General features: G+C 50.0%; 1 protein-coding gene across 3 annotated transcripts in view; it reads left to right on the forward strand.

The window, feature by feature from the left end:
• The window catches only part of UBE2F (ubiquitin conjugating enzyme E2 F (putative)), a 54,411-nt gene that overhangs the window by 20,914 nt on the left and 9,066 nt on the right, over positions 1-24,431 (forward strand). For all 3 annotated transcript variants that reach the window (XM_047773913.1, XM_047773915.1, XM_047773914.1), the window contains 2 exons: positions 14,453-14,520; positions 21,996-22,066. In XM_047773913.1, coding sequence (XP_047629869.1) covers positions 14,453-14,520; positions 21,996-22,066 — 139 coding nt within the window. The remainder of the gene's footprint in view (positions 1-14,452; positions 14,521-21,995; positions 22,067-24,431) is intronic.

Here is a 24,431-nt window from a genome sequence, read left to right on the forward strand (position 1 = left end):
AGTTTCTCTCAGAAAGTTTTGTAGTTTTTAGTGTATAGGTCTTACAAATATTCTGTTAAATATATCACTAAGTATTTCATGTGTTTCAAAACTGTTGTGAATGGTATTTTTAAAATTTCATTTTACTTGTTACTAGTGTATAAAAATACCATTGACAGAGTTCCCATCGTGGCTTAGCGGTATTGAATTGGAGTAGTATCCGTGAGGATTTGGGTTCGATCCCTGGCCTCGCTCAGTGGGTTAAGGATCCAGTGTTGCTGTGAGCTGTGGTGTAGGTCACAGACGTGGCTTGGATCCCCCGTTGCTGCTGTGGCTGTGGCGTAGGCCAGTGGCTACAGCTCTGATTCGACTCCTAGCCTGGGAACTTACATATTCTGCTGCTGCAGCCCTAAAAAGCCAAAAAAAAAAAAAGTATATGTATATATATATATATATATATACACACACACACACACGTGACTTTTTAATATATTGATCATATGTCCTGTGACCTTGCTAAATTCCATTATTAAATTCTGGTGGCTTTTTCATATATCTTTTGGATCTCTACGTCCATGACCATCGAATATGTAGTTAAAGACATTTTTATTTTTAACTTCTCTCTCACCGGTACGTATGCCTTTAATTTCTTTTTCTTATTGCACTCGCTATGCCCTCCAGTACAGTGTCAAATGGAAGTAGGGAGAGCATGTGTCTTTGCCTTGGCCCTGATCTTTAGGGGAAGTGTTCATCACTCACTGAATATGATGCTAGCTGTAGGGTTTTGTGTTTGTTTGTTTTTGTCTTTTTTAGGGCCGTACCCGAGGCATATGGAGGTTCCCAGGCTAGGAGTCGTATCAGAGCTACAGCTGCTGGCCTACACCACAGCTCACGGCAATGCCGGATCCTTAACCCACTGAGCGAGGCCAGGGATGGAAGGAACTCTCAACCTCATGCTTCCCAGTCGGATTCATTTCCACTGCACCATGACGGAAGTTCCTGGGTTTTTGTTTGTTTGTTTGTTTGTTTTTTATTAACATGTCCTTTGCTGAAGGGTTTTTTTGAAAGTAAATATTGTTGCTTTTTGAATGTTAAACCAGCTTTGTATTCCTGCAATAAATTCCACTTGGTCATGATGTAAATACTTGTTTATATTCCTGTATGCAGTTTACTACTGCTTTGTTAGAGAATTTTGTGTCAGTATTCGTGTTTTTCTTTTCTTACGATTTCTTTGTCTGGCTCTGACATAAAGGCAATGCTAATGTAATAGAATAAATGCAGAAATATTTTTTCCTGTTTTTGTTGTTGTTGTTGTTTTAAGGCCGCACCTGCGGCATTTGGAGGTTCCCAGTGTAGGAGTCAAATCGGAGCTGTAGCTGTTGGCCTACGCCACAGCCACAGATCCAAGCCATGCCTGCGGCCTACACTACAGCTCACGGCAACGCTGGATCCTTAACCCACTGAGTGAGGCCAGGGATTGAACTTGCATCCTCATGGATGCTAGTCAGATTTGTTTCCACTGAGCCTTGACGGGAACTCCTGTATCCTGTTTTTTAAAAGAGTTTATGTAAATTCTTCCTTAAATTTCTTCCTTAAATATTTGATGGAATTCCCCAGTTAAACAGCCTGGCCCTGGAGTTTTATTTATGAATTCATTTATTTAATAGATACAGGATTATTCATCGTTTATGTTTTCTACATCGGCTGTTGTAATTTCATTTTTTTGAAGGAATTTGTCCATCTTACATGTTGTAGAATGTGTTGATACAAAATCTCTTTCATTCACAGTGTTTCCTGCTAGTCTGTTGCTGTCTGTGGGACCTGCACTGATACCCCCTTCATTCCCGATAGTGGTTGTTTGGATCTTGCCTTTTTCTTGATCATGTTAGTTTGAGGTTTATTCTTGGCAAAGAGTAAGCTTTTGCTTTTCTCAGTTTATCCATTTCATTGATTTCTGTTCTTTCCTTATTTTCTCCTGCCTTATACTTTGGGTTGAACTTGCTTTTCTTTTTCTGACTTTAAGGTGGAAATTTAGATTGATTTTTTTCTTCCCCTCATCTAAAGCGATGCTGACTGAGGTGTGTTAGGTTATTTCTCTCGGCATAATGCTTTCGAGTTTCATGTGTGCTCTCTTTTGTGCCTCTTCACTGGTGAGTGGTGCTTTGTGGTATGGGTGTAACTGGTGCATTCATACCCGGTTATCAGTGATCCTTTATGTCGTTTCCACTTGGCGGCCATTGGGCACAAAGCTGCTGTAAACCTCTGCAGGCAGGTCTCCATTTGCCAGTGTGTTTTTATTTCCCCTGGCCGTGGAATTACTAGGTCATGGTACCAGAGTAAGTTTAACTTTATAAAACACTGCCACGCTGTTTTCCAAGGGGAAAGTGCTCTTCTGCATCCTGCTAGCAGTGCGTGAGAATCCCGGTTACCCCCCTTCTTGCCGACAGCTGGTGTTACCCGCCTTCTCAGTTCAGCCGTTCTCATAGGTGTGTATCTCATTGTGACTTTAATGTGCACTTCCCCCTAATGCCTAAAGATGCCGAGCGTCTTTTCCTGAGCTCACTTGCTGTCTGTATATCTCCTTTGTTCAAGCATCCAAATATTTTACCCACTTAAAAATTGGATTGCTTGGCTTCTTCTTAATGAGGTGTAAGTCTCTGTACCTGGGTATAAGTTCTTAATTAGATATGTGGGGTGTTTTCGAAATTATCTTTATTAGGTATGTGTTATCTTTATCTGATATCATATCTATTATATTATCTTTATTAGATATGTGGGGTGTTTTCTGAAGCATAGAGAAGTTCTGGGGCCAGGGATCAAACCTGTCCCACAGCAGTGACCTGGGCCAGTGCAGCGAAAAGCGCCAGATCCTTAATGCACTGCACTACGAGGGACTCCTGTTCATGTTCTCTTAATTTGCATATTTTATTGATGAAAACTCCCTGACTGATGAGTGTGGTAATAAAAGTGCAGCTTATACTGAGTCGTGACATTTAAGTTGTTTTCCCTGTCATCCCCCTCGTGTTTGGCCCTTCGTTATTCTCAGCGTTCTTTCAAAGCTTTAGAGTTAGTGCAGAGGGAAAGCGTCTAAACGTGAGGTCAGGAAGGCCTCCGTCTCTGGGCAGAGGGGTGGGGCTGGCAAGCCTGAACCTTTCGGAACAACGTGTGCATAATCATGAAGGCGGTGAAAAGCTCTGGAGGTGGTCAGAGCGCTGCCAGGCCTTCGGCTGGACCGCCGCCCCGTCTCGTGGGAGCTGATGTGTGGTTTGCTGTTACTCTGTCGAGGCCGCAGACGCAGAACGTGTTCGCCCATCCCTGGCTCTTTCGAGGTCGACGTTAAACATGGGGACATGACCATCTCGAGGCGGCAGATTCCAAGAAGAGTGTTTTCCCTCCAATAACCCTGGAACTAGAGGGGGCAATTCTCCTTTTATATGTAATGAAAATGTGACGTCAGCTCTTCAGGCAGTCAGTTATCTGCCTTCGCATTGAGTTTTGTGGGGAAAACGCCACTGCTCTTCTGCTTGCTCCTTCTCAGAACTCTGTCGATGCGATGTCTTCACGTACCATCTCACGGAGTCGGGACATGTTGTCTGGTACACCGTCCTTACACCCAGTTGTGTCCTCTGCCTCACGCATAAACGGAGGCAGACGCTGTCTTGGGATGCTCAGGCTTCTAGGAAGGGGCATGAAGTTAAATGTCTGATGCATGGTTTTTAGATCTGGTTTTTTTTGTTTGTTTGCTTTTTAGGGCCGCAGTGGAGGTTCCCGGGCTAGGGGTCGAATCAGAACTGCAGCTGCTAGCCTACGCCGCAGCAACAGTGGATCCAAGACGTGTCTGCAGCCTGCACCACAGCTCATGGCAATGCTGGATCCTTAACCCACTGAGCGAGGCCAGGGGTCGAACCTGGGTTCTCATGGATACTGTTGGGTTCGTTAACTGCTGAGCCATCCCACGCTGTGTAATTGTTACGCTTTTTGACAATGTAAAGTTCGCTGGCACGTTTTCATTTTCCCGTGCCACCTGACAGTACACTTCATGTAGCAGGCTTTGTTTTTATCTTCTTCAGAAATCATGTTTAGGGAGGTACAATTTGCAGACAGTAAACTCACCATTCTTGGGGTTACCATTCTCTGTGTTTTGGCAAACATACAGCTGTGTAACCACCAGCACAATCCAGATGCTTAGAATGTGTCCATCGGCTCCAAAGTTGGTCCCTCTGGCGGTCCCAGCCCCTGGTGTCATTAATCTGATTTCTGCCGTCATTTTGCCTTTTTCAGATTGTTATACAAACAGTCCCAACCTATATGTAGCATACTGTGTGTATTCTTTCACTTAGCACAGTGCTTCTGAGTTTATCCGTGTCATTGCATTTATTACTTCTGTTGGCCATGACTGACTTTGAGGACGGAGAAAGGGGCCATGAACCAAGGAGTATGAGTGGCCTCTTGAAGCTGGAAAATGAAGGAAATGGATTTTTCCTAGAGCCACGGAAAGAAAGGCAGCCCTGCCAACTCTCATTTTAGCCAAGATTCATTTTGGACTTCTGGTCTATAAGAGATTATGCATGTGTGCTGTTCCAGCTGCTTTGTGGTGGTTTATTACAGCAGCAATACAAAACTAATGCAGATAGCTGCGTTTATGTCGTAAGAAATCTTTGCCTTTCTTAGACAAAGATTTTGTTTTTTATTTTCTTATTTTTTTTGTCTCTTGGCTATTTCTTTTGGCCACTCCCACGACATATGGAGGTTCCCAGGCTAGGGGTCGAATCGGAGCTGTAGCCACCAGCCTACGCCAGAGCCACAGCAACGCGGGATCCGAGCCGCGTCTGCAACCTACACCACAGCTCACGGCAACACCCCATCATCAACCCACTGAGCAAGGGCAGGGACCGAACCCACAACCTCATGGTTCCTAGTCGGATTCGTCAACCACTGCGCCACGACGGGAACTCCAGGATTTTGTTTTTTAAAGTCATTTTATTGCTTTAGGTTTTTGTGGCTTTTGGGTTTTTTTGTTTGTTTGTTTGTTTTTGTTTTTTTTTTGTTTTGTCTTTTTGCCTTTTCTAGGGCCACACCTGCAGTATATGGAGATTCCCAGGCTAGGGGTCAAATTGGAGCTGTAGCCGCCAGCCTACCCCGAGCCACAGCAACGCGGGATCCAAGCTGCATCTGGACCTACACCACAGCTCACGGCAATGCCGGATCCTTAACCCACTGAGCAAGGCCAGGTATTGAACCTGAAACCTCATGGTTCCTAGTTGGATTCTTTAACCACTGAGCCACGACGGGAACTCCTGCTTTAGATTTTAAACTGAGGCCTGTGACCAGTTTGAGTTAGTTTTTGCATATGGTGCAAGATAAGGTTCTAGCTTCTTCCCCTCCCCCCCAACTCTTCCCAGAATGAATGGGGAAGTGTTCCCTTCTGTTTCCTGGAAGAGTTTATAGAATTACTGTTAATTCTTTATTAAATGGTAGAATTCCCCAGTAAAACCACCAAGGTCTAGCATTCAGTCATCTTGTTTTTGTGGTAAGAGTTTGAGTATGATTTCTTTAATAGCTATGGGCTGCCTTTCTTATTTTTGAATGTGCTTTGGTGATCTCTTATCCTTCAAAGAATTTGTTCATATTAACTACATTTTCAAATTTATTAGTGTAAGGCTGCTCTTAATATTCTCTCACCCTTTTACATTCTGCGGAGTCTCTGGTGCTATCCCCTCTTTCCTTCCTGCCATTGAAAATGTCTCTCTTGTTTCTTGATCACGTTACAGCTAGAGGTCAGTCTTACTGATCTCTGCAAGGAACCAGCTTTCGGTTTCATTGATTTTCCTCTGAGATGTTTTGGGTTTTGCTCACATTTTCTCATTTTCAGTTTAATTGCTCTTCTTGGTCTCATTCTCAAGGTGAAGCTTAGACAGGTAGTGGTGTATTTCCATTTCGCGTCCGGACCTTTATTCTGTAGTCTCGTGTACTTCACATCTCTGATACCCACAATACACTGCGACCTTTGTTTTAGATGATTACATTTTCTTTTTATATTTATCAACATATTTACCATGTACAACCTCATTTCTTTTTGCAGCTCTGAGTTCCCATCTGTTATTTTCCTTCTGCCTGAAGAACATCCTTGGATTTTTTTGTAGTGCAGATTTGCGGACGGTGAATTCTGCCAGCTTTGCTGAATATTGAATTCTTAAGTTGACAATTTCACATTTTAAGGCTGTCATTCTCCTGCCTTCTGACTTGTTTTGGGGTGTTGTTTTCTCTCATAAGAAGTTGGTGGTAATTCTTTGTTGCATGTTATGCGATGCGCATTTTCTTCTCTGGCTGCTTTTAAAGATTGTCTCTGTTACAGTTTTAAGAGTTGGGTTGCGATGGGCTTTGATGTGGTTTTCTTTCTGTTTATTTCACTCGGAGTGTATTGATCTTTCTGGAGTTACAGTTTTCATCCAGGTGAGGTATACACGACCACATTTCTTTAAATGTTCCCTCTGTGACCCTTGTCTGGAACTCCGCTTGTATGTGTGAGTGTTAGTACTTTACACTCCTCTGCGTGTGACGTGGCCTCCATCGCGGCACTGGGTTTGCTTCACGCTTCTCCGTGCTTCGCTGCAAAGCGTTTGTTTCTGCCATGTTTGCTTGACAGTGAGGTGCATCCAGTGGGTGTTTCAGATACTGTGTCTTTTTGCTATGGGTGTTCTGTTTGCTCTCCTTTCTCCAGCTTTTCCGTTCCTTTCCTTGTGGTCCTGGTTTCCTCAGTAGCACTCTCACAGCTGGCTCAGTGTCTGCCCGAAGCTCCGGTGGGCACATCCACCCCCTTCCATCCTGCCTCCGATGCTCCCAGCTGCCTTCGTCGGTACACCCCGCTCCTTGCTCTTCCTCCCCTGCCCTGCCCTGCTTGTCCCCAGATCCCAGTGAGACAGCCTCTCATGGGCCAACCAGAGGGCCGCAGCGGGTACGCAGCCTACAAGCCTCAGTGGCTCTGTACAGCAGCGGCGTCACAGGTCACAGCCTCCCACGGCCGTGGGGGGGGCCTCAGGGACCACACGTGGTCTATGCCCCACTCGTCCCCGTGCTTGTGACTGTGGAGGAGGTGCTGCTGGCCTCCAGGTCTTACTGAACGCACCCCCACCGCAGCCCAGCCCTCCCTGCGTGACTGAGCCCACACAGCTTTCTCTCCGCAGGGACGCTGCCGAGGACGTGCCCTGGTCCGCAGCCCAGCGCCACCGCTTTGTTTTCCTGTATTTTCTAATGAAAAAGCTAGACCTGTGAGCCGAAGCCCCACCCTCGCCAACCCCGGGCCAGTTTTCACGCAGCTCTTGGGGATGGTTTTCACAAAGTTAAAGGCATATGCATAGTATGTGACAAGGTAGTACACGTAGGAGCCCTGAGCCCGAAGCAGGTACGGCCTGGCCCTTTCCAGAGAGAGTCTACCACCTGCTGGTCTGCAAGCTTGGCAGGGGTTGTGTTTTTCCTACCTTTAAGTTTAAAATTTGCATAGAGTGTAATGTCCAGTATGCTGTAAATATTGACATTTAAAGAAAGCATTATATATACTACTCTTTAAATATTGCCGGTAGACTTTAAATACTGTGGATATACCCACCATCATATATTAAAAAAAAGAAGAAACAAGTTTAATGGTTGGAAAATGGTCATTGCTGCTTTTTGCTCCTTGAACTCACGTTTTTTATTGCACTTCTCTCAGAGTTTTGTCCTAATCTGCTTATAAGAATGTTTTCACCTTATCATACTCTTCGGTAACTCTCCCTCTCTCTCTCTCTCTCTCTCTCTCTCTCTCTCTCTCTATATATATATATATATATATATATATATATATATATTTTTTTTTTTTTTTGGTCTTTTGAGGGCCACAACTGCAGCATATGGAGGTTTCCAGGCTAGGGGTCGAATTGGAGCTACAGCCTCTGGCCTACACCACAGCCATAGCAATGTGGCCAGATCCCAGCTGCATCTTTGAGCAGAGGTCACCACAGCTCACAGCAACGCTGGATCCTTAACCCACTGGGCAAGGCCAGGGATTGAACCTGCGTCCTCATGGGTGCTAGTCAGGTTCGTTAACTGCTGAGCCACGACGGGAACTCCTCTCTCTATTCGGTTGTTCAAGAAGTTCCATTGGGCGTTGAGCATTTCCTTCTGAATTTTTGTTACAGGCACTGCTTGTACCAGCTCCTGACTCCTGGTTTTCCCTCTGTTGCCTCCACTGACCCATTTCCTGACCACTCTAAGTTGGGGGTACCTCAGGGCTTTGTCCTGTCCTTGGACCTCTGTAGTCAGGTCCCTGGAGGCCACGCCAGCCTCTGAAATCCGGGTAGGCCACTACACAGCTCCCAAACCACTTTGATGCAGCCCCGATCTCTCCCCTCCACTCCGGAAAGATCTTTTGGCCGCCAAACAGTGTCTCCTTGGGTGTTGAAATGTCAAATTAATCTCACATCTGAGGTTGCCCTTTGGCCAGCTGGGCCCTCTGCAGTCTTTTCTCTTGGAGGTGGCAGTTCCTCCCTTCCCTTGCAGGGCCAGAGATCCAGCACCTCTCTGGCTCCTTCCTTGGCCACCCCACCCCTAATCCGCTTGCACGTCCTGCTCTTGCCCCCTCACAGGAGCTGCACCTCAGCAGCATCCACCCTGGTCCTGGCAGCATAATCTCTCACCTGGACTGTGCATCAGATGCCTGGGGGGGGCTCCAGCCCTGTGACTCATTTCTGTGGCCCCGTCCCCCCCTGCCAGGCCCCTCTGGTGGCTCCCTGTCTCACTCTGAATGAAAGCCAGTGCGCTCCCAGTGGCCTGGGGGGCCAGCCCGCTAGTCTCCAGCCAGCTCTTCCTTCCCCTGCGTCGCCTTCTGGCCTCCGCGTTGCCAACGGCCTCAGGCCTTTGTGCAGATCCCACCCCCCTTCCCGGTCTGTGTTCCTTTTCCAGCCTTCACTCTCAGACTGCTGTTTAAGATTGCCGCTCCCCCAGCTCCGACTCTGGCTCTTTTTCACTTTCTCTGACGTGATTTACTTATCTTGTCTCCCTTCCACAAGAATGTAAGCTTCCAAAGGGCAGGGAGGTCTCTTGCTGGTGTGTCACCTCTGCCTAGAACAGTTCCTGACACATCGTGGGGGCTCATCAAATGTTTGTTGAATAAATAATGACTTTAAATGACAGGGAGTTCCCGTTGTGGCTCAGTGGTAACAAACCCGACCAATATCCATGAGGACAAAGGGTCGATCCTTGGCCTTGCTCAGTGGGTTGGGGAGCCGGCGTTGCTGTGAGCTGTGGTGTAGGTCACGGATGTGGCTCGGATGTGGTATTGCTGTGGCTGTGGTATAGGCCGGTGGCTACAGCTCCGATTCGACCCCTAGCCTGGGAACTTCCGTATGCAGCAGGTGCAGCCCTAAAATGACGATAAATAAGTAAATAAATTAACAAACAAACAATATGTTGCAAGCTTTGGTGGTTATTAAACAAAATAGCATATCTTCTGAAATGTACCTGAGAGTGATAAGGTTACTTTTAGCATTTTTCTCTCATTTAAGTGATGTATTTGAATGCTGGAAAGAAGGGTTCGGTATCAGTTTTCTCCTTCCTTTGTCTTTGCAGATGTAGACGCTGAGAACGGCTTTCCGTGTAAGGCAGGAGGCAGGCGTGGAAGGCGTTCCGTTATCTCTGTGTCATTGCTTCCCTCGACTTCAAAGTTAGAGGCCAAGGCCGTGTAGGATGTTTTCGTGATCGTATAGCTGACTGCTGGATGAGCTTCCTTCTTGCATTTCCTTGGAAGCAGAGAGCTGGAAACTCCCTGGTGGAAATGGTTTTGGGCACGCCGTCACGGGCGTCCCTTTGTGTCACATTTTCCCAGAGGTGCACCGAACCGCTTTCCCCCGCCTGCGGCTGCCCACTAACCACACCTGTCTTCTCGACCAGACAGCATCTCACTTGCCCTGAGTTCGCAGAAAGGGCTGTGCAGACGGGGATGCACCTATCGTCCCACGCTCACCCGTGTAACAGTGCACACGTAGGCCTTGCGGAAGCGTGTGGCTGCAGAGTTCGCTCCTCTGGCCCATCAGGGAAATCCTCAGCGCGCCAGCAGGCAGAGCCAGCTCTGGCAGACCTCTCTCCTGCAGTCTTAACTTTTAAAAAGGTTTGAAGATGTGTCTGCAATAGCCGTCTCACTCCCAAGTTTAATTCCTAGTGCCCAGGCGCGGTGCGGAGCTGGTTGCCTGCGTGGAGGAGGCGAGCGCCGCTGCTTCTTGGTGACGTCTTTGCTTGCTTCTCCCCAGGGCTCGTTTTTCTTACGGTAGCCTCGGGATTGAAGTTATAGTGAAACGCGAATCATCCCAGATGCCACAGTACGTCTGAATTCCAGACGTTCCAACATGAACTGTGTCTTGCTTTTAATGCCACGCTTTGCCTTTCGCTGCACTGGGCGTGAGATGGGGGAAAGCACCAGGCTGCATAACGCCGCAGCCCCCGGGCCTTTCCTGGGGGCTGTGCAGCCCACGCCGCGGCAGGGCCTCCCAGCAAGAGGAGAGGAGGCGCTGGGCGCCGGGGGTTGAGGAGAGGGCAGCTGACGGGACTGGGGTCTCCATCAGGAAAATCACAGCACTGCCGACAGGTGTGTATAACACTAGAGCACTCTGGACACCACCGTCTAGAAATGGATCCTCTTAAAGCTCTCCGTGCCCACACACTCCTTGGACAGTCTCTGCTCCCAGGGGTACCCATGCCCTGGCTGGACGACACTGGCATGTGGTCCCTCGGAGGCAGGGGGCACAAGAGGAGAGCAGGGCGACTCCTCTCGTTGTAACCCTGGGGGTGGGAGCAGGTGGCTGACTGAGAGCTGGGTGCCAGGAGCTTCCGTTACTGTGTTTCATTGTTGTACTCGAGCGCCACCCCCTTCCCTACGAAGCAGCATCTTTCCAGCCACAGTAGCCATGGGTAGTGCCATGGTTGCCTTGTCCCAGACTCAGACGTGGTGTGCCCTGGGTTACAGACACTCTGAGCCAGCCCTCTGCCCCTGGCTCCAGAGCTCGGCGGGCCTTTCTCCTCTTTCCACCCTGCACAGTGCAGAGCTGAGAGCCAGACCCAGGAGGTGAATCAGCTGGGGTCTCCATCAGGAAAATCACAGTAAATGAGAGATTCTTGGGTGCATCTCAGTCCAGTCTGCTCTGCTGCTTTAAATTAGACTGTGGAGGAGTTCCCGTCGTGGCGCAGTGGTTGACGAATCCGACTAGGAACCATGAGGTTGTGGGTTCGGTCCCTGCCCTTGCTCAGTGGGTTAACGATCCGGCGTTGCCGTGAGCTGTGGTGTAGGTTGCAGATGCGGCTCGGATCCCGAGTTGCTGTGGCTCTGGCCTAGGCCGGTGGCTACAGCTCCGATTCGACCCCTGGCCTGGGAACCTCCATATGCCGCGGGAGCAGCCCAAGAAAAGGCAAAAAGACAAAAAAGTAAAAATAAATAAATAAATAAATAAATTAGACTGTGGAGTTTCTGGGCAAGTCCAGTAATAAAAAGCAGACTAGATCAGGTCCAAAAGCTGTGTGGCTAGAAGAGGGACAAAGAAGCAGATCATTTTCCAGAAGGGGGTTTATTCTATGAGCTAGAAAAAAGAATTAGAACAATCTGCTTCTCTTTTCTGTGAGTTTAGAGACGATATAAGCCTAATAATTATTAAATGACCACTTGACTCCGACAAGAATCTGGTAAAGTCAAGGCCATATTTAGACCAAGTAAGAATTTCTTTGAAACTGGCAGGCAGTAGAGTTTAAACTCTGTAATGAGGGAGGTGGAAGGCCAAGAGAGAAGAGCTGACGGCAGTGCGATGAGCTGTGGCTGAGGGCGGGGACTGAGCAGATCCAGGCGGTCGCCCAGCAGCCGTGATGTCCACGCACGGGGCGCCCACCGTGAGGGTCAGGGAGCCGGACCTTCCATTGCCGTCATCAGTGTCAGGATGGGAGGGGCTCGTGTCCACAGAGCCCCTGGTTGACAAGGGAGCACCCCGAGTATTTTGTACCTAAGATGTCACTTAGGTGAAGAGTTCTTATATCTGGAGGGGGAAAACTTCCCCCTCGGGAGTTCCTGTTGTGGTTCGACGGAAGCAAATCTGATTCGGATCCATGAGGACGCAGGTTATCTCTGGCCTCGCTCAGTGGGTTAAGGATCTGGCGCTGCCCTGAGCTGCGGTGTAGGCTGCAGACTCAACTCGGATCCTGCATCGCTGTGGCTGTGGTGTAGGGCAAGTGGCTACAGCTCCGATTCCATCCCTAGCTTGGGAACCTCCATATGCCGTGGGTGCGGCCCTAAAAAGACAAAAGAAGGAAATTTTCCACCCCAAGTGATCTTTTCCAAAGACTTAATACTAAGTCAGTCACTAATCCAAGTGTATTTATAAACACTAGAAAACAGACATTATCAAGTAGGTGAGAGAAGGGTGGATGATTAGGCAAGCATTTAGAAAAAATATACCACCTTATTTGCAATTAACTGTAGGTGTGGAGTTCCCATTGTGGCTCAGTAGGGTAAGAACCTGATTAGTATCCATGAAGGTGTAGCCATCCCTGGCCTTGCTCAGTGGGCTGAGGTTTCCATGAGCTGCAGTGTGGGTTGCAGCTCCAGCACAGGTCTGGTGTTGATGTTGCTGTGCTGTGGCCGTGGCTGTGGCTGGCAGCTGGAGCTCCAACTGGGATTTGACCTCTAGCCTGGGAACTTCCACATGCCTCAGGTGCAGCTGTAGCAGAGAGAAGAAAAAAGAAACTCAGTCATGTGAACTGATGAAATATATGAAACCATAAGGTTAATAGGAGGAAATGTAAAAATGAAATATTTCTATAATCTTGGTAGGGAAAGACTTTTTTATTTTTTAATTTTTTTTCTTTTTAGGGCCACAGCCACAGCATATGGAGGTTGCCAGGCTAGGGATCGAATTGAAGCTAGTGCTGCCGGCCTACACCACAGCTCACCGCGACGCTGGATCCTTAACCCACTGAGCGAGGCCAGGGATCGAACCCACAACCTCATGGTTCCTAGTCGGATTCGTTTCCACTGTGCCACGATGGGAACTCTGGGACAGACCTTTTTAAATATAATATCGCAGAAAGACTGGCGTCTTAAAAATGAAAGCTAATTGAACAACATCAAAGGGCAAACAGCAGACTAAGAAGCACTGTAACAAATGTAAAAAGCAGGGGTTAATCTAGAAGGTTTTTCTATTGATAAGTCAAAGATAAACACCTCAGGAATAAAAGAACTCAAGAACCTTAATCCTTCAGTTCTTGTAAGAAAAAAATACAAATGGCCAGTAATATGAAATAAACTTCAGCCTCACTTGGATTCACATCAGAGGAATGGAAAATAAAGCCAAGTAGTAGTAGTTTGCTGCTTTCACGCTGGCCAAGAATAAAACCGTTAGGGCCCAGGTAATGCCTGTTTCAACTGCTGGGCAAACATAAGCGCCGACGTTGTTTCAAAAACTCTTAAGAAAAAAATTTTTTTAGTGATGGTTTGTTTGAGACTGTTTCCTATTAAATGTACATTCTGTATAAAAAACTGAGGGAAGTGAAAAAATGTAGTATTGCTGATTTGTTTACGATGATAAATATTTTAGAGGAAGTTGAACCTTCATTTTAAAGATGGTGTTAATTTTGTCAAATTGTGAAATTTAGAGTATTTTAACTCGTGGGGGGCATTTCCAGGCCCCCTAGTGCTGGCATGCCCTCAGTTGGCAGTGGCCCCCAGCCGCTCCTATAGCTCAGAGCCAAGCTCCCCCGCAGGCCGAGTCTAGGAGGGCAGAGGGTGGGTGGCACAGTCAGGGGAGGCGAGACGGAGCTGTGGGGCCTGGCGGTGCTGCTCCGACCTGGACCTTTCACTCCCCAGGCAGCCCCTTTCTGCTCTGAAGGCTGTTCCAGGCCCTCAGCCAGCCCGCCTGCGGCTGTTGACCGGGCCCAGCCGCTGAGACAGGGATTTTGTCTGTCTGTTGTGCTGCCATGTTGCCAGGATCTGGAACAGTGCCTGGCAGAGGGTCCATGCTCAGTCAGTGTTGGTTGAATGACTAGAAGCCATGTGCCAGGCGCTGGGAAAAAATCACTGAACACAAGCCTGCGTGCCCCTTGGAACTGAGGGTCTCATGGCAAGACCAGCAGCAGACAGGGGACCAAGCGCGCAAGCCCCGCATGAGATGTGCTGGCTTGCTGCTGTGGGGGGTAGGGTGGGGCTGGGGTGAGAGCTGGGCTGCTCTGGAGATGAGGAGGAGAGGGAACCCTCCAGAAGGTGCCTCCCCCTCCCAAGGGCGCAGGGCCAGGGAGGAAGAGCAGGCAGGCCAGCCTGGGGCTGATTGGAATCATCAAGGAAGGAATGCTGCAGCCCTCTTTTTAAATTCTCGGTCCTGTTTGCCACATCCTAACATAGTGTTTGCCTTTTGTTTCCTTTTTTTTTTTTTTAATTTAAAGGATTGTTTTGTTTTGTGTTTTTTGATAGATGAGGGTTACTACCAGGGTGGAAAGTTTCAGTTTGAAACTGAAGTTCCCGATGCGTACAACATGGTGGTGAGTAGCCTGCGTTTGAGCTGTTGCTTCCCCTTCGCGTGGCGGGGGGCAGGGGGTGGGGCGGCCGTCTCAGGGCCCAGCAGTACCCCCCACACCCCACGTGTGTCCACATGCTGCCCACCCAGACCTGGGGCTGAGCTCGCCGTGGCTGGTGTTTCTGTGGTTGCTGTCCCTCATCAGCAGGATGCAGAGCTTTAGCAGAGAGAGTCATTTTCCCAGCAAACATTTGCGAGTGCTGTGTGCCAGCCAGTCTGTGCCCGGGTCCCACTCTGCCCAGGTCACAATTACGGTCCCAAGCTGGCCCCTTTCCGGGGGGCTGCCTGTGTATTTCAGCTGTATTTTTGTTTATGGTATCAGGCTAAAATTCCAGAGGTGTATAAAACGTGTATTTTAGAATTTTGGAAAAGAATAATGGCCTGTCGTTTTAATGTATGAATAATTTACATCCCTGGCCCCAGGGTGATTCCTCAGGGACCCTCCCGGTAATAACTGGACCAAGTCCTCTTCTGTCTTTGCTTTTAAGGAAGGTAACTGACCCGTTAGGAAGGTGAGAGAAGGTAGAGAGCGGTGTCATAAAATGCTAAGAGTGGCGAGTAGCAGACAGGGATATCCATCAGTGACAGGAAACCGCTTGAGAGGAAGTCAGAGGAGGAGGAGGGGGGCACCTTTGGAAAATGGTTGGGGCCAGTTCAGCTTTTAGGGAGAGCTGGAATCAGAGCTGCCCTGATCAGGGTTGGCTCACCCACGTCCGGGGGAGGTGTTGTAGGTGACAAGGGCATCTCTGGAACTGTGTTAACAGGTGCGGGAATGAGAACTGGCAACCTGTGTTCAGTAGATGCCCAGGTCGGCCTGAGCAAAGACTCAGGGTCAGAGAAGAGTGGAGGAACGAGGAGACGCAGCTTTGGGGGCTTGGGGGGGTGAGAAACCACTGAAGGTTCCGAATAACACGCAGCCCTGAGTGGGGGCGCTGGAAGGGCTGGTGCTCCCCTGAAGCCGGTGGGCCCTCAGTCCCTGAGCTGCCAGGGCTGGCACCTGGCCAGCCCTACAGATTTTATGTACATGTCTTTCCGTCTATTTTCTTACCCTTCTCTAGGCCTGTCAAATAGGAAAGAAGACTCTAATGGTACAATTCTCTCTCTCTTTTTTTTTTTTTTTTTGCTTTTTTAGGGCCGAACCCGAGGCATATGGAGGTTCCCAGGCTACGGGTCAAATCAGAGCTATAGCCGCTGGCCTACACCACAGCCACAGCAATGCCAGATCTGAGCCACATCTTCCACCTACACCATAGATCATGGCAACGCCAGATCCCCAACCCACTGAGTGAGGCCAGGGATCGAACCCGAATCCTCATGGTTCCTAGTCGGATTCGTTTCCGCTGAACCACGATGGGAACGCCTACAATTCTCTTCTTACTCTGAGGCTGTGGGAGTTGGGCCCAGCCTGTGCCCCATCGCTTTCCCCATAGTAACTGCTCCCTCCTGACAAATGCAATTATCCGCCTCACACGGGTATAGTTCAGTGGCTGTAACAATTTTTTGTTTAAAGCCAAATTTTTATCTATGGAAATTGTTCTTTACTGGGCTATAACTTTAACGGAAGTTCTTTTGGAAATGTAATTTATGAGGGTGGGGAAGAAACTTAATTTTTAAGCAGAGACAGGGACCTGTGCATTTCGGGTCTTTGTTGACCTGTTTCCACCCAGCTGCCCATTGAGCCTTCCACTTTGTCCCTGATCACAGACCAGGGAACCAGTGACAGGGCACTGCACTCCCGCAGGTGGGAGCAGTTTGTGACCTTGGTTTAGGGGCTTAGACTTGGAATTGGGGGCTACTTTGATGGTTTCTGGAAACAGCCAGCCGTGTGGTTCTTAAAACTCCAGACTGACTTTCTGGACCGAGGCCGTGCGTGTGCATTGATTCCCTCGCCTAAAGAATGTTCCATCAAAGGGCGGTGCGCTTGGGAAAAGCCGCGGAGCTTTGAGGAGGAGGGTGGCTTAGTGTAAGCGGGCGGCCCTTCCGAACAAGCCTGGCGGAATCAGACCCGTGGTCCAGGCGCCCCGGGCGTCATCTGGTGGCAGAGTGTCTTCTGCATGAGGCGGAAACGAGCCGCCGAGACAAGGGAGGAGCGGGCTCTGCTCGGGCTTCTGCACGTCGGGCGCGTCTGCCCTCCCGAGCTCTGCGGGTGCCCTTTGCGCCCATCCCTCTGCCCAGGGAAGCTGGGGCTCAGGAGAGTCAGGAACGGACCTGGTCAGCCTGCCCAGTCCCGGTGGCTCAGTTGCCAGAGCTGATGCTCATGCAGAGCCGCCCAGCTTCCCGATGCAAGCCTTTCCCACCACAGCACCTGGTGGCCCCTTTCTAGGGAGGACAGTTGGCCATCCTGTCACGTCCCTGGGCAGTGAAGGGCCCAGAGGCTAGAACAGCGCTGAGCTTCAAAGACGCCTTTCCCGAGTTCGTTGGTGGCTTATAATGATCTTACGTTTTCATGTTCTCTTCTGTCTCCTTTGGAAGATTTCTTTTTATGTTATTTTTTTTAATTTGTTTGTCTTTTGTCTTTTGGGGCCCCACTCGCGGCCTGTGGAGGTTCCCAGGCTAGGGGTCGAATCGGAGCTGCAGCCTCCGGCCTCCTTCATGCTCCTCACTCAACCTTGTGCCCCTGAAGGAAGAGCCTGGAGCGTCTTAATCTCACGGTGCTCGGTGCTGGGCGGGGCTGCCCTGCCAGCCCTGCTGAGCACACGTGTCCGGGGTTGGCAGGCCTTCTGCCCCTGGCGGGGCTTGTGCTGAAAGGGAAACCAGCACAGGAGAATGCCAGGCGACAGGCGTTGGGGGTAGAGACCCTGAGCAGACCGGAAGGAGCTCCGTGCTCCACTTGGATGAGAAAACACAGTCGGCTTCCAGCAAGGCAGCCTGGAAGGGCTTTGTGGAACCTTCTCAGAATTCACGTGCTTTGATGCATAATTTACCTGATTTCCGTACTTCACAAGGACTTTTTAACCCCTAACACTTATACTTCCCACAGTTAAGGTCTATTAAGACCTTATTAAGATTGTGAATGAAAGATTTTTAATCAGTCAGAGCATTATTTTAGAATAAACCTTTTTTTTTTTTTTTTTGTCTTTTGTCTTTTGTCCTTTTTAGGGCCGCACCCGCGGCATATGGAGCTTCCCAGGCTAGGGGTCGAATCGGAGCTGTCGCCGCCAGCTGACGCCACAGCAACGCCAGATCCAAGCCGCGTCTGTGACCTACACCACAGTGCGTGGTAACACCGGATCCTCAACCCACTGAGCGAGGCCAGGAATCAAACCTGCATCCTCATGGTTCCTAGTCAGATTTGTTTCCTCTGCGCCACGCTGGGAACTCCCAGAATAAACTTTTTAGAAAAGAAAGAAAACACCTCCTCGATTTCCCCCTCACCCCCCACGCCTCAGCAGCTAAGTGCAGGGGTTGCGTTTTATCCTTTGTCCTTCTGCTCCGGAACCTTCTCTCACAGTCTCGAGCTGCCTCGTGACCGCTCCCAGTCTTAGAAATTGGCCGAAACGATTGAGTGACGTTAATAAGCTCCTGCAGTTGCTGGGGTCTCTGTCAGACCCCACAGGCTGGAGGTGAGCGGTCGGGCGGCCTCTGAAGCAGCTCAGGCCCTGGGCACAGACAGAGACGGTGGTGACCGAGGGGTGGCTCCGTGGTGGTGCTCCCCCCGGGGGGACGGGGCGCCTGGAGGAGGCGGAGGCCCATGCAGATGGCAGCTCGGCTGTGGTGTCGCACGGCCCCGGGCCTCACGCTGCTCCCACCGTGGGTCTCGTGAGTGGCTGCAGGAGGCCGCCGCGTTTTGCTCCTCCTGGGAGAGAGGGGTCAGGGAGGGCCATCCTGCCGCACTTCCACGAGAACCGCAAGCAACGCCTGCACGCCCGCTGGCCCCTCTTCTCTTTTGTAATTTACGGTACTTTGTGGAAAATGGAGACCATTCCGCTACGTAAAAACGGAGTATTAATAACCTGTCATCTCTGCACCCGGAGATCAGCAGTCGCTTTCTGATACACGTTGTGCACAGGGTATAGTCATGCGAACAAGTGAGCTCACACGCGGAGCAGGGTAACCTGGGCTTTGACATTATGGTAGGTACGGTGTGTATGTATTTACCCCATGAGAACGTGTGTTTTCATCATTCGAGCGCGGATTGTAGGACGCATGACTTTAAACCACAATACATTATGCGCTGGGTGACCAAATTTTTTTATAATATGAACCAGACTTCCTTTAAAGAGCCAAATAATAAATATTTTAGGGCTTGTAGGCCATAAATGGTTGCTGGCGTATATTCTTTTCAGTTTTTTGTTTTTTTTTTTAATTTTATAACCACACCTGCAGCATATGGAAGTTCCCAGGCTAGGGGTCAAATTGGAGCTACTGCTGCTGGCCTACACCACAGCCACTGAATCCGAGCCACATCTGCAACCTACAGCACAGCTCACGGCAACACTGGATCCTTAACCCACTGAGTGAGGCCGGGGAGCGAACCCGCATCCTCATACTGGTCAGGTTTGTTACTGCTGAGCCGCGGGGGAACTCCTATATTCTTTTTCTTTAAACAACCTTTTAAAAATGTAAAAGCCATACTATGTCAGAGGCCATGCAAAACAGGCCCAGCCTTACTTGGTCCCCGGGCTGTGGTCTGCTGACCCGAGCCCTGGAATAGACAGTGCTGTGGCGCACGTCCTGGGCAGCAGCATGTCCTGGGTACTTCTCAGAAGTAGACAGTCGATGCCGACTTGGAGGCTCTTTCTCACTACTCTTCAGTCACCCTCCAGAGAGAGGTCGTGCCACTCCGCACCCCTACCATCCGTGTTTGAAAATGCCCCTCTTCCTAAACCTTTGCCAACATGGGGTATTTTCGTTGCTTTTTTCTTTTTCTGTTTTGGGAGGAAATAAATGGTATCTAAGTGTCATTTGAATTTTCATAAGTAAGTAGGATGCTAAATTATTTTTCCTACTTACTGGCTCTTAATGTCTTTTATGAGCTCTTATTATGTGCTTAGCCGTTTTTTCTGTTAAAGTATTTGTTTTTCTTATTATAGAAGTTCTTATATAGAAATTATGTGAAACGTTTTTCTGAGTTTTCTTAGCTGTGCTATAAACATTTTCTTGTTTTTCTTTTTCTTTCTTTTTTTTTTGCTGTTGTTCTATAAAGGTTTGCTTGTTTTTTGTTTTTTGTGGGGGTTGGTTTGTTTGCTGCACCCCTGTAGTCAAGTCTGCTTTTCCTTCTTGAGTTTTTCATGTTGTAAAACGCTTGAAACAGGCTTTTAGGCCCAGGAGACCTCCTCTCTGTTTCCTTCCAGCCCCCAGAGTTCTGCGTCCTTGGTGGTTAGAGCTCTCCGTGGGGTGGGACTGTGGTTCCAAATGGTTAGCCAGTTGTCCACTGAAGAATCTCTTCTTGCCCAGTGATTTGCAGTACAGCCCTTGCCATATATCAAACCCTTAGTCATGAAATGGGGTGGCTAGAAATGCCAGCCACTAAGGTAGGAGGCGGAGCTGGGCATTTCCTGTTTGTCTTGCTTTGGGGGTGGGGTTAGGTCTCCAAAAGTGGTTCAGTTTGGAAAGTGTGTCAGAATCCAGGGCCACAGTTGTGGTGCCGAGGTTTGCTCTCTGTTTTGGGGACCACAGTGGAGAGGGCCATTGACAAGGGAGGTGTCTGTGTCAGCCTCTGACTGGGGAAGGGGTGAAGGGAGAGCACAGTGAACACGGGGTGACTGTGGGTTAGGGCCTCGTAGCAGGGAGGGGAGCAAGCCTCAGTGGCTTGGACGCTGGTGGGTGAGCCAGTCTACCCGGTATGTACACTGCGGTCAGTTACCTAGAGAGGTGTGCACGCACCTCCCCCCCTCAGCTCCAAGGCCTTCCGAGAGATGCAGGCTGGAGTAGCTTCCTTTCCGTCAAGTGCATTCCGATTTACTTGCAGAAAAGCGAATTAGAGCACATTCATTTGGTTTAAACTCACTCTGAACCTAAATTCTGTAGTCCTCAGACCCCTCCATCTGCAAGGTTGGGTTAATCATTTAGGAAATCGCTTGACGTGGTGTTTTGAAGTCAGGAAGGAAGGTCAGAGGGTCCTGAAATGGATGCTTGTTTTGTACACGGACAAAGATGCATTGATGGCAGGACTAGAGAAAGTGCAGGAGAAGATGCGGCGGTGCAGTGTTTTCTAGGTTAGCATCTAGGGGAAGATGTGATTTCAGAGATTTTGTACCGTGAGCTGACCTGTCCGGTGATACTCTGTGCGAGGACTGTCATGCTGCACAAACCACAGTGACCTCAGAGCGGGACTGGCCCTGCGAAAGGGGCCACCCTGCTGCAGGTGGGGGACTCTCGGCCTTTCTGGAGGGAGGGCATTGGTGCTGCGTTGGCAGCCAGCGCTCTGGCCTTCATCTCGGGGAAGTGTCTCACGCGGCTGTGAACAAGGACAGCGTTGATGTAGCAGGTTTGCAGCAGAAGTGCGACGTGACCTAAATGTCCACTGATAGAGACTCCTTGTTAAATGCTAGTGTTTGTACCATGCGGTGCACAAAAGCCCAGAGTCATCTGCAACCATGACAGAAATACACGTGTGAAGATAGATGGCACATTTCTCTTCTCTTTTTTTTTTTTAAGCCCGCACCTGCAGCATATGGAGGTTCCCAGGCTAGGGGTCAAATCGGAGCTGCAGCTGCCGGCCTACACCACAGCCACAGCAACGCAGGATCTGAGCCTCATCTGAGACCCACACCGCAGCTCACAGCAACTCCAGATCCTTAACCCACTGAGCGAGGCCAAGGATCAAACCTGCGTCTTCATGGATACTAGTCATTCCTTTCCACTGAGCTATGATGGGAGCTCCGAAGAGTGCTCTTGAAAGAGCAGCTTTGTCCAGACGTGCCACGTCCTAAGTGACGCTGATAGGCCTCAGGCCCATGTCCCCGTTTTCATTCGCTCTCCAAGTACAGAGTGGACTAGAGCTTGCATCTAGAAAAGTGTCGATGACAATAGCGTCTTCAGAAACACGCACAGAGGGAGCCAGCACTGCTGTGGGGAGCAGCACCTCCCCTGCAGCTCAGCAACATGGCACGGAGGAATCTGTGGGCTCCTGATGGAGTTGGGACCTGGGGGGGGGGTGCAAGACTCCCCACCCCCACCACCTCGTGGAGTGCACTGCGGCTCCTCCACAGCCCCGGCCCAGGGAGGATCAGAGCCCACAGAAGCCCAGCCACCAGTGCTGTCTGCCGTCAGCCCCAGGCCCGTAGGGGCCCGTCCTGCTAGGGTGTGGGCAGGCTCTGCCAGTGAGACCAGCACTGTGCATGCAGTGGAGACGCTGCTGCCAGGTGACGCCAGCCAGTGTCTGGGGGCTGCTTGCCGCCTGATGAGCAAGTGGCGAGGCGCCAGGGGGCTGCGTGGAAGACTTTGGACCAAGGACGTGCTCGGCAGAGCCTGTGACCTCTTCCTTCTGTGTTGCAGCCCCCCAAAGTGAAATGCCTGACCAGGATCTGGCACCCCAACATCACAGAGACAGGTGAAATATGTCTCAGGTGAGTTTCTCTCCCTGTCCACCCTGTGCCTGAGCCATGGGCTTTCCACATGTTTTCTCCACTGGGAGGAGATTTCGAGGCAGAGCTGTCCCCTGGCTTCCCCATCCCAGCCTGGCCTCTGCAGTCCACCCAGAATGCCCTCTCAGAGGCCCCTTCTCCCCTCCTGTTTTATTTTATTTTTCTAATTAACTTATTTTCTGGCCACACCTGCAGAAGTACCCAGGCCAGGGATTGAACCCGAGCCACAGCAGTGACAGTGCCAAATCTTTAACCCTTTGAGCCACCACGGAACTCTTCTCCCCCTGTTTTAATTCCTCCACGTGGTGAATTGGGCTGAGAGGGGAAATATGGTTAATGGAATTTGGGGGGGATGTGGGTGGCAGGCTTCAGCGGACCGGGCCCTCGTATTTAGAGGTCCCACCTTTACCAAAACGGCCTCGATGTGCGTAGGGGCACGTTGAGAGCAGGATGAGGTCCCCTAGCGCTCCGTGTGACCTGTGCCCATAGGTCCCGCCCTTCCTGTGGCAGGGGGTCAGGGACCAGCGATTGCCTGCTTCTTGGGGTCACCGGTCACGGACGTAGAGAAGCAGAGAGGTTGCACGGGGTGGTGATGGTGGTTTTTAAGTAAATTAGCTTGTGGGCTTTGTCTTTCTGCGTCCTGTGCTTTCTCTGGAAGGAGTGATGTTTAACTGGCGGGGCTCTGGTGCCGTGGCCCCCGCTCTGGCTGCAGGAACTCAGGGCCCTCCGTCTGGGGTACACTGTCTGCCTTCTTACTGTGCCCACGTCCCTCCTAGGGCGCGGCCTCGGTGTCTTGCCCTCACACCCTCTTCGCCCCGTCGTAAATGTCGGCTGCTTTTGGAAGGACACGTGCAGACGGGGACCATTGCTCCCCGCGAGGGCGCGTCACACCTGTTTTCCCATTTTATTTTTGTATGGAGCCCCCTTTTCTTTCATATCTGCTTCATTTTTTAATAGCTTAAAATACATTTCATAAGAGTATACTTTTAAAAAACATCTTGTAAATGTCTGCCCCTTAAGTATTGAAACTTTAAAAAACTGCAGGCTCCAGTTCCAGATTTTAAGCGGTTGCTGGTCCAGCCTTGTCTCCCCAGGCTCTCACCTGCACGCACCTCTTCTCCTGCGGGCTCGTGGCTCCGCCTCCTGTCGTGTCCCCTTCTCTGGTCCAAGTGAGGTCCACAGGGAATTTCTCTTGGCCCTTTTTGCTGCCTACGGAGAAATCAGATTATCAGTAAAGTATAATAGGAATTTAACAGGTGGCAGCCTACTACAAAAGCCAGAAACCTGATTTTTAAAAATTATTTTTTTTAAAAAGCCAGAAACCTTAAAGGAAAATCATTAACAGATTTAGCCACATTAAAATGAAAAATACAAAAATCACAGGAGTCCCCGTCGTGGTGCAGTGGTTAACGAATCCGACTAGGAACCATGAGGTTGCGGGTTCGGTCCCTGCCCTTGCTCAGTGGGTTAAGGATCCGGCGTTGCCGTGAGCTGTGGTGTAGATCGCAGACGCGGCTCGTATCCCGCGTTGCTGTGGCTCTGGCGTAGGCCGGTGGCTACAGCTCCGATTCGACCCCTAGCCTGGGAACCTCCATATGCCGTGGAAGCGGCCCAAAGAAATAGCGAAAAGACAAAAAAAAAAAAAAAAATAATAATAATAATAATACAAAATCACAAAAGCGAAAGAAAATTTGCAGGAGTACATCCTTTGTATGTAAACAGTCCTTTCAATCAAAATGAAAAAGATGGGACGCATTCGCTGGAAAAATGAGCATCGGCTGCAAAGAGCTGATTCCTGTGGGAGCCCCATGGGCGGCGAGCTTCTCGGGGATGCTGGTCTCCTTGGTGATCGGAGCCGGGCCCCTGGAGACAAGGACACGCCGTCCACCGCTCCTTAGATGGGCAGATACAGAAGCAGATACTCGGTGATGTGGGTGTGCGTGAGAGGGGGCAGGAGAGAACCGGCCCTCGCTCTGCTGGAGGCTGCGTGTCTCCACAGCTCCCCTCGGTCCTTCAGCCCTGAGGCCTCCCTTTCACTTGTACCCTCACCTCAGACTTAGCAGCTGCATCTCTAGGGGTCTCGCAGAGGGCAATACCGTGTCGGTTTCTGTACAGGGACCACCTCTTAGTGAAAAGCCAGACAGTGCCCAGCGATGGCTTTGGGCACAGCTGACTCGTGGCATCTCTTGAATAAAGGGAATGACAAGACTCGCCCAGCCACTCCCAGTGCGTGGGGACCACTGGGGTGCGCCCACCTGCCCTGGCCGGCGCTTGACGCTCCACGGGACCTTGCCTCGTATGTGGGGGTAGTGGGACTCGCCCTGCTCTTGGCTCAGGACCAGAAGCG

Source organism: Phacochoerus africanus, chromosome 3, assembly GCF_016906955.1.
Source record: "Phacochoerus africanus isolate WHEZ1 chromosome 3, ROS_Pafr_v1, whole genome shotgun sequence".
In the NCBI taxonomy this organism is placed as follows: domain Eukaryota; kingdom Metazoa; phylum Chordata; class Mammalia; order Artiodactyla; family Suidae; genus Phacochoerus; species Phacochoerus africanus.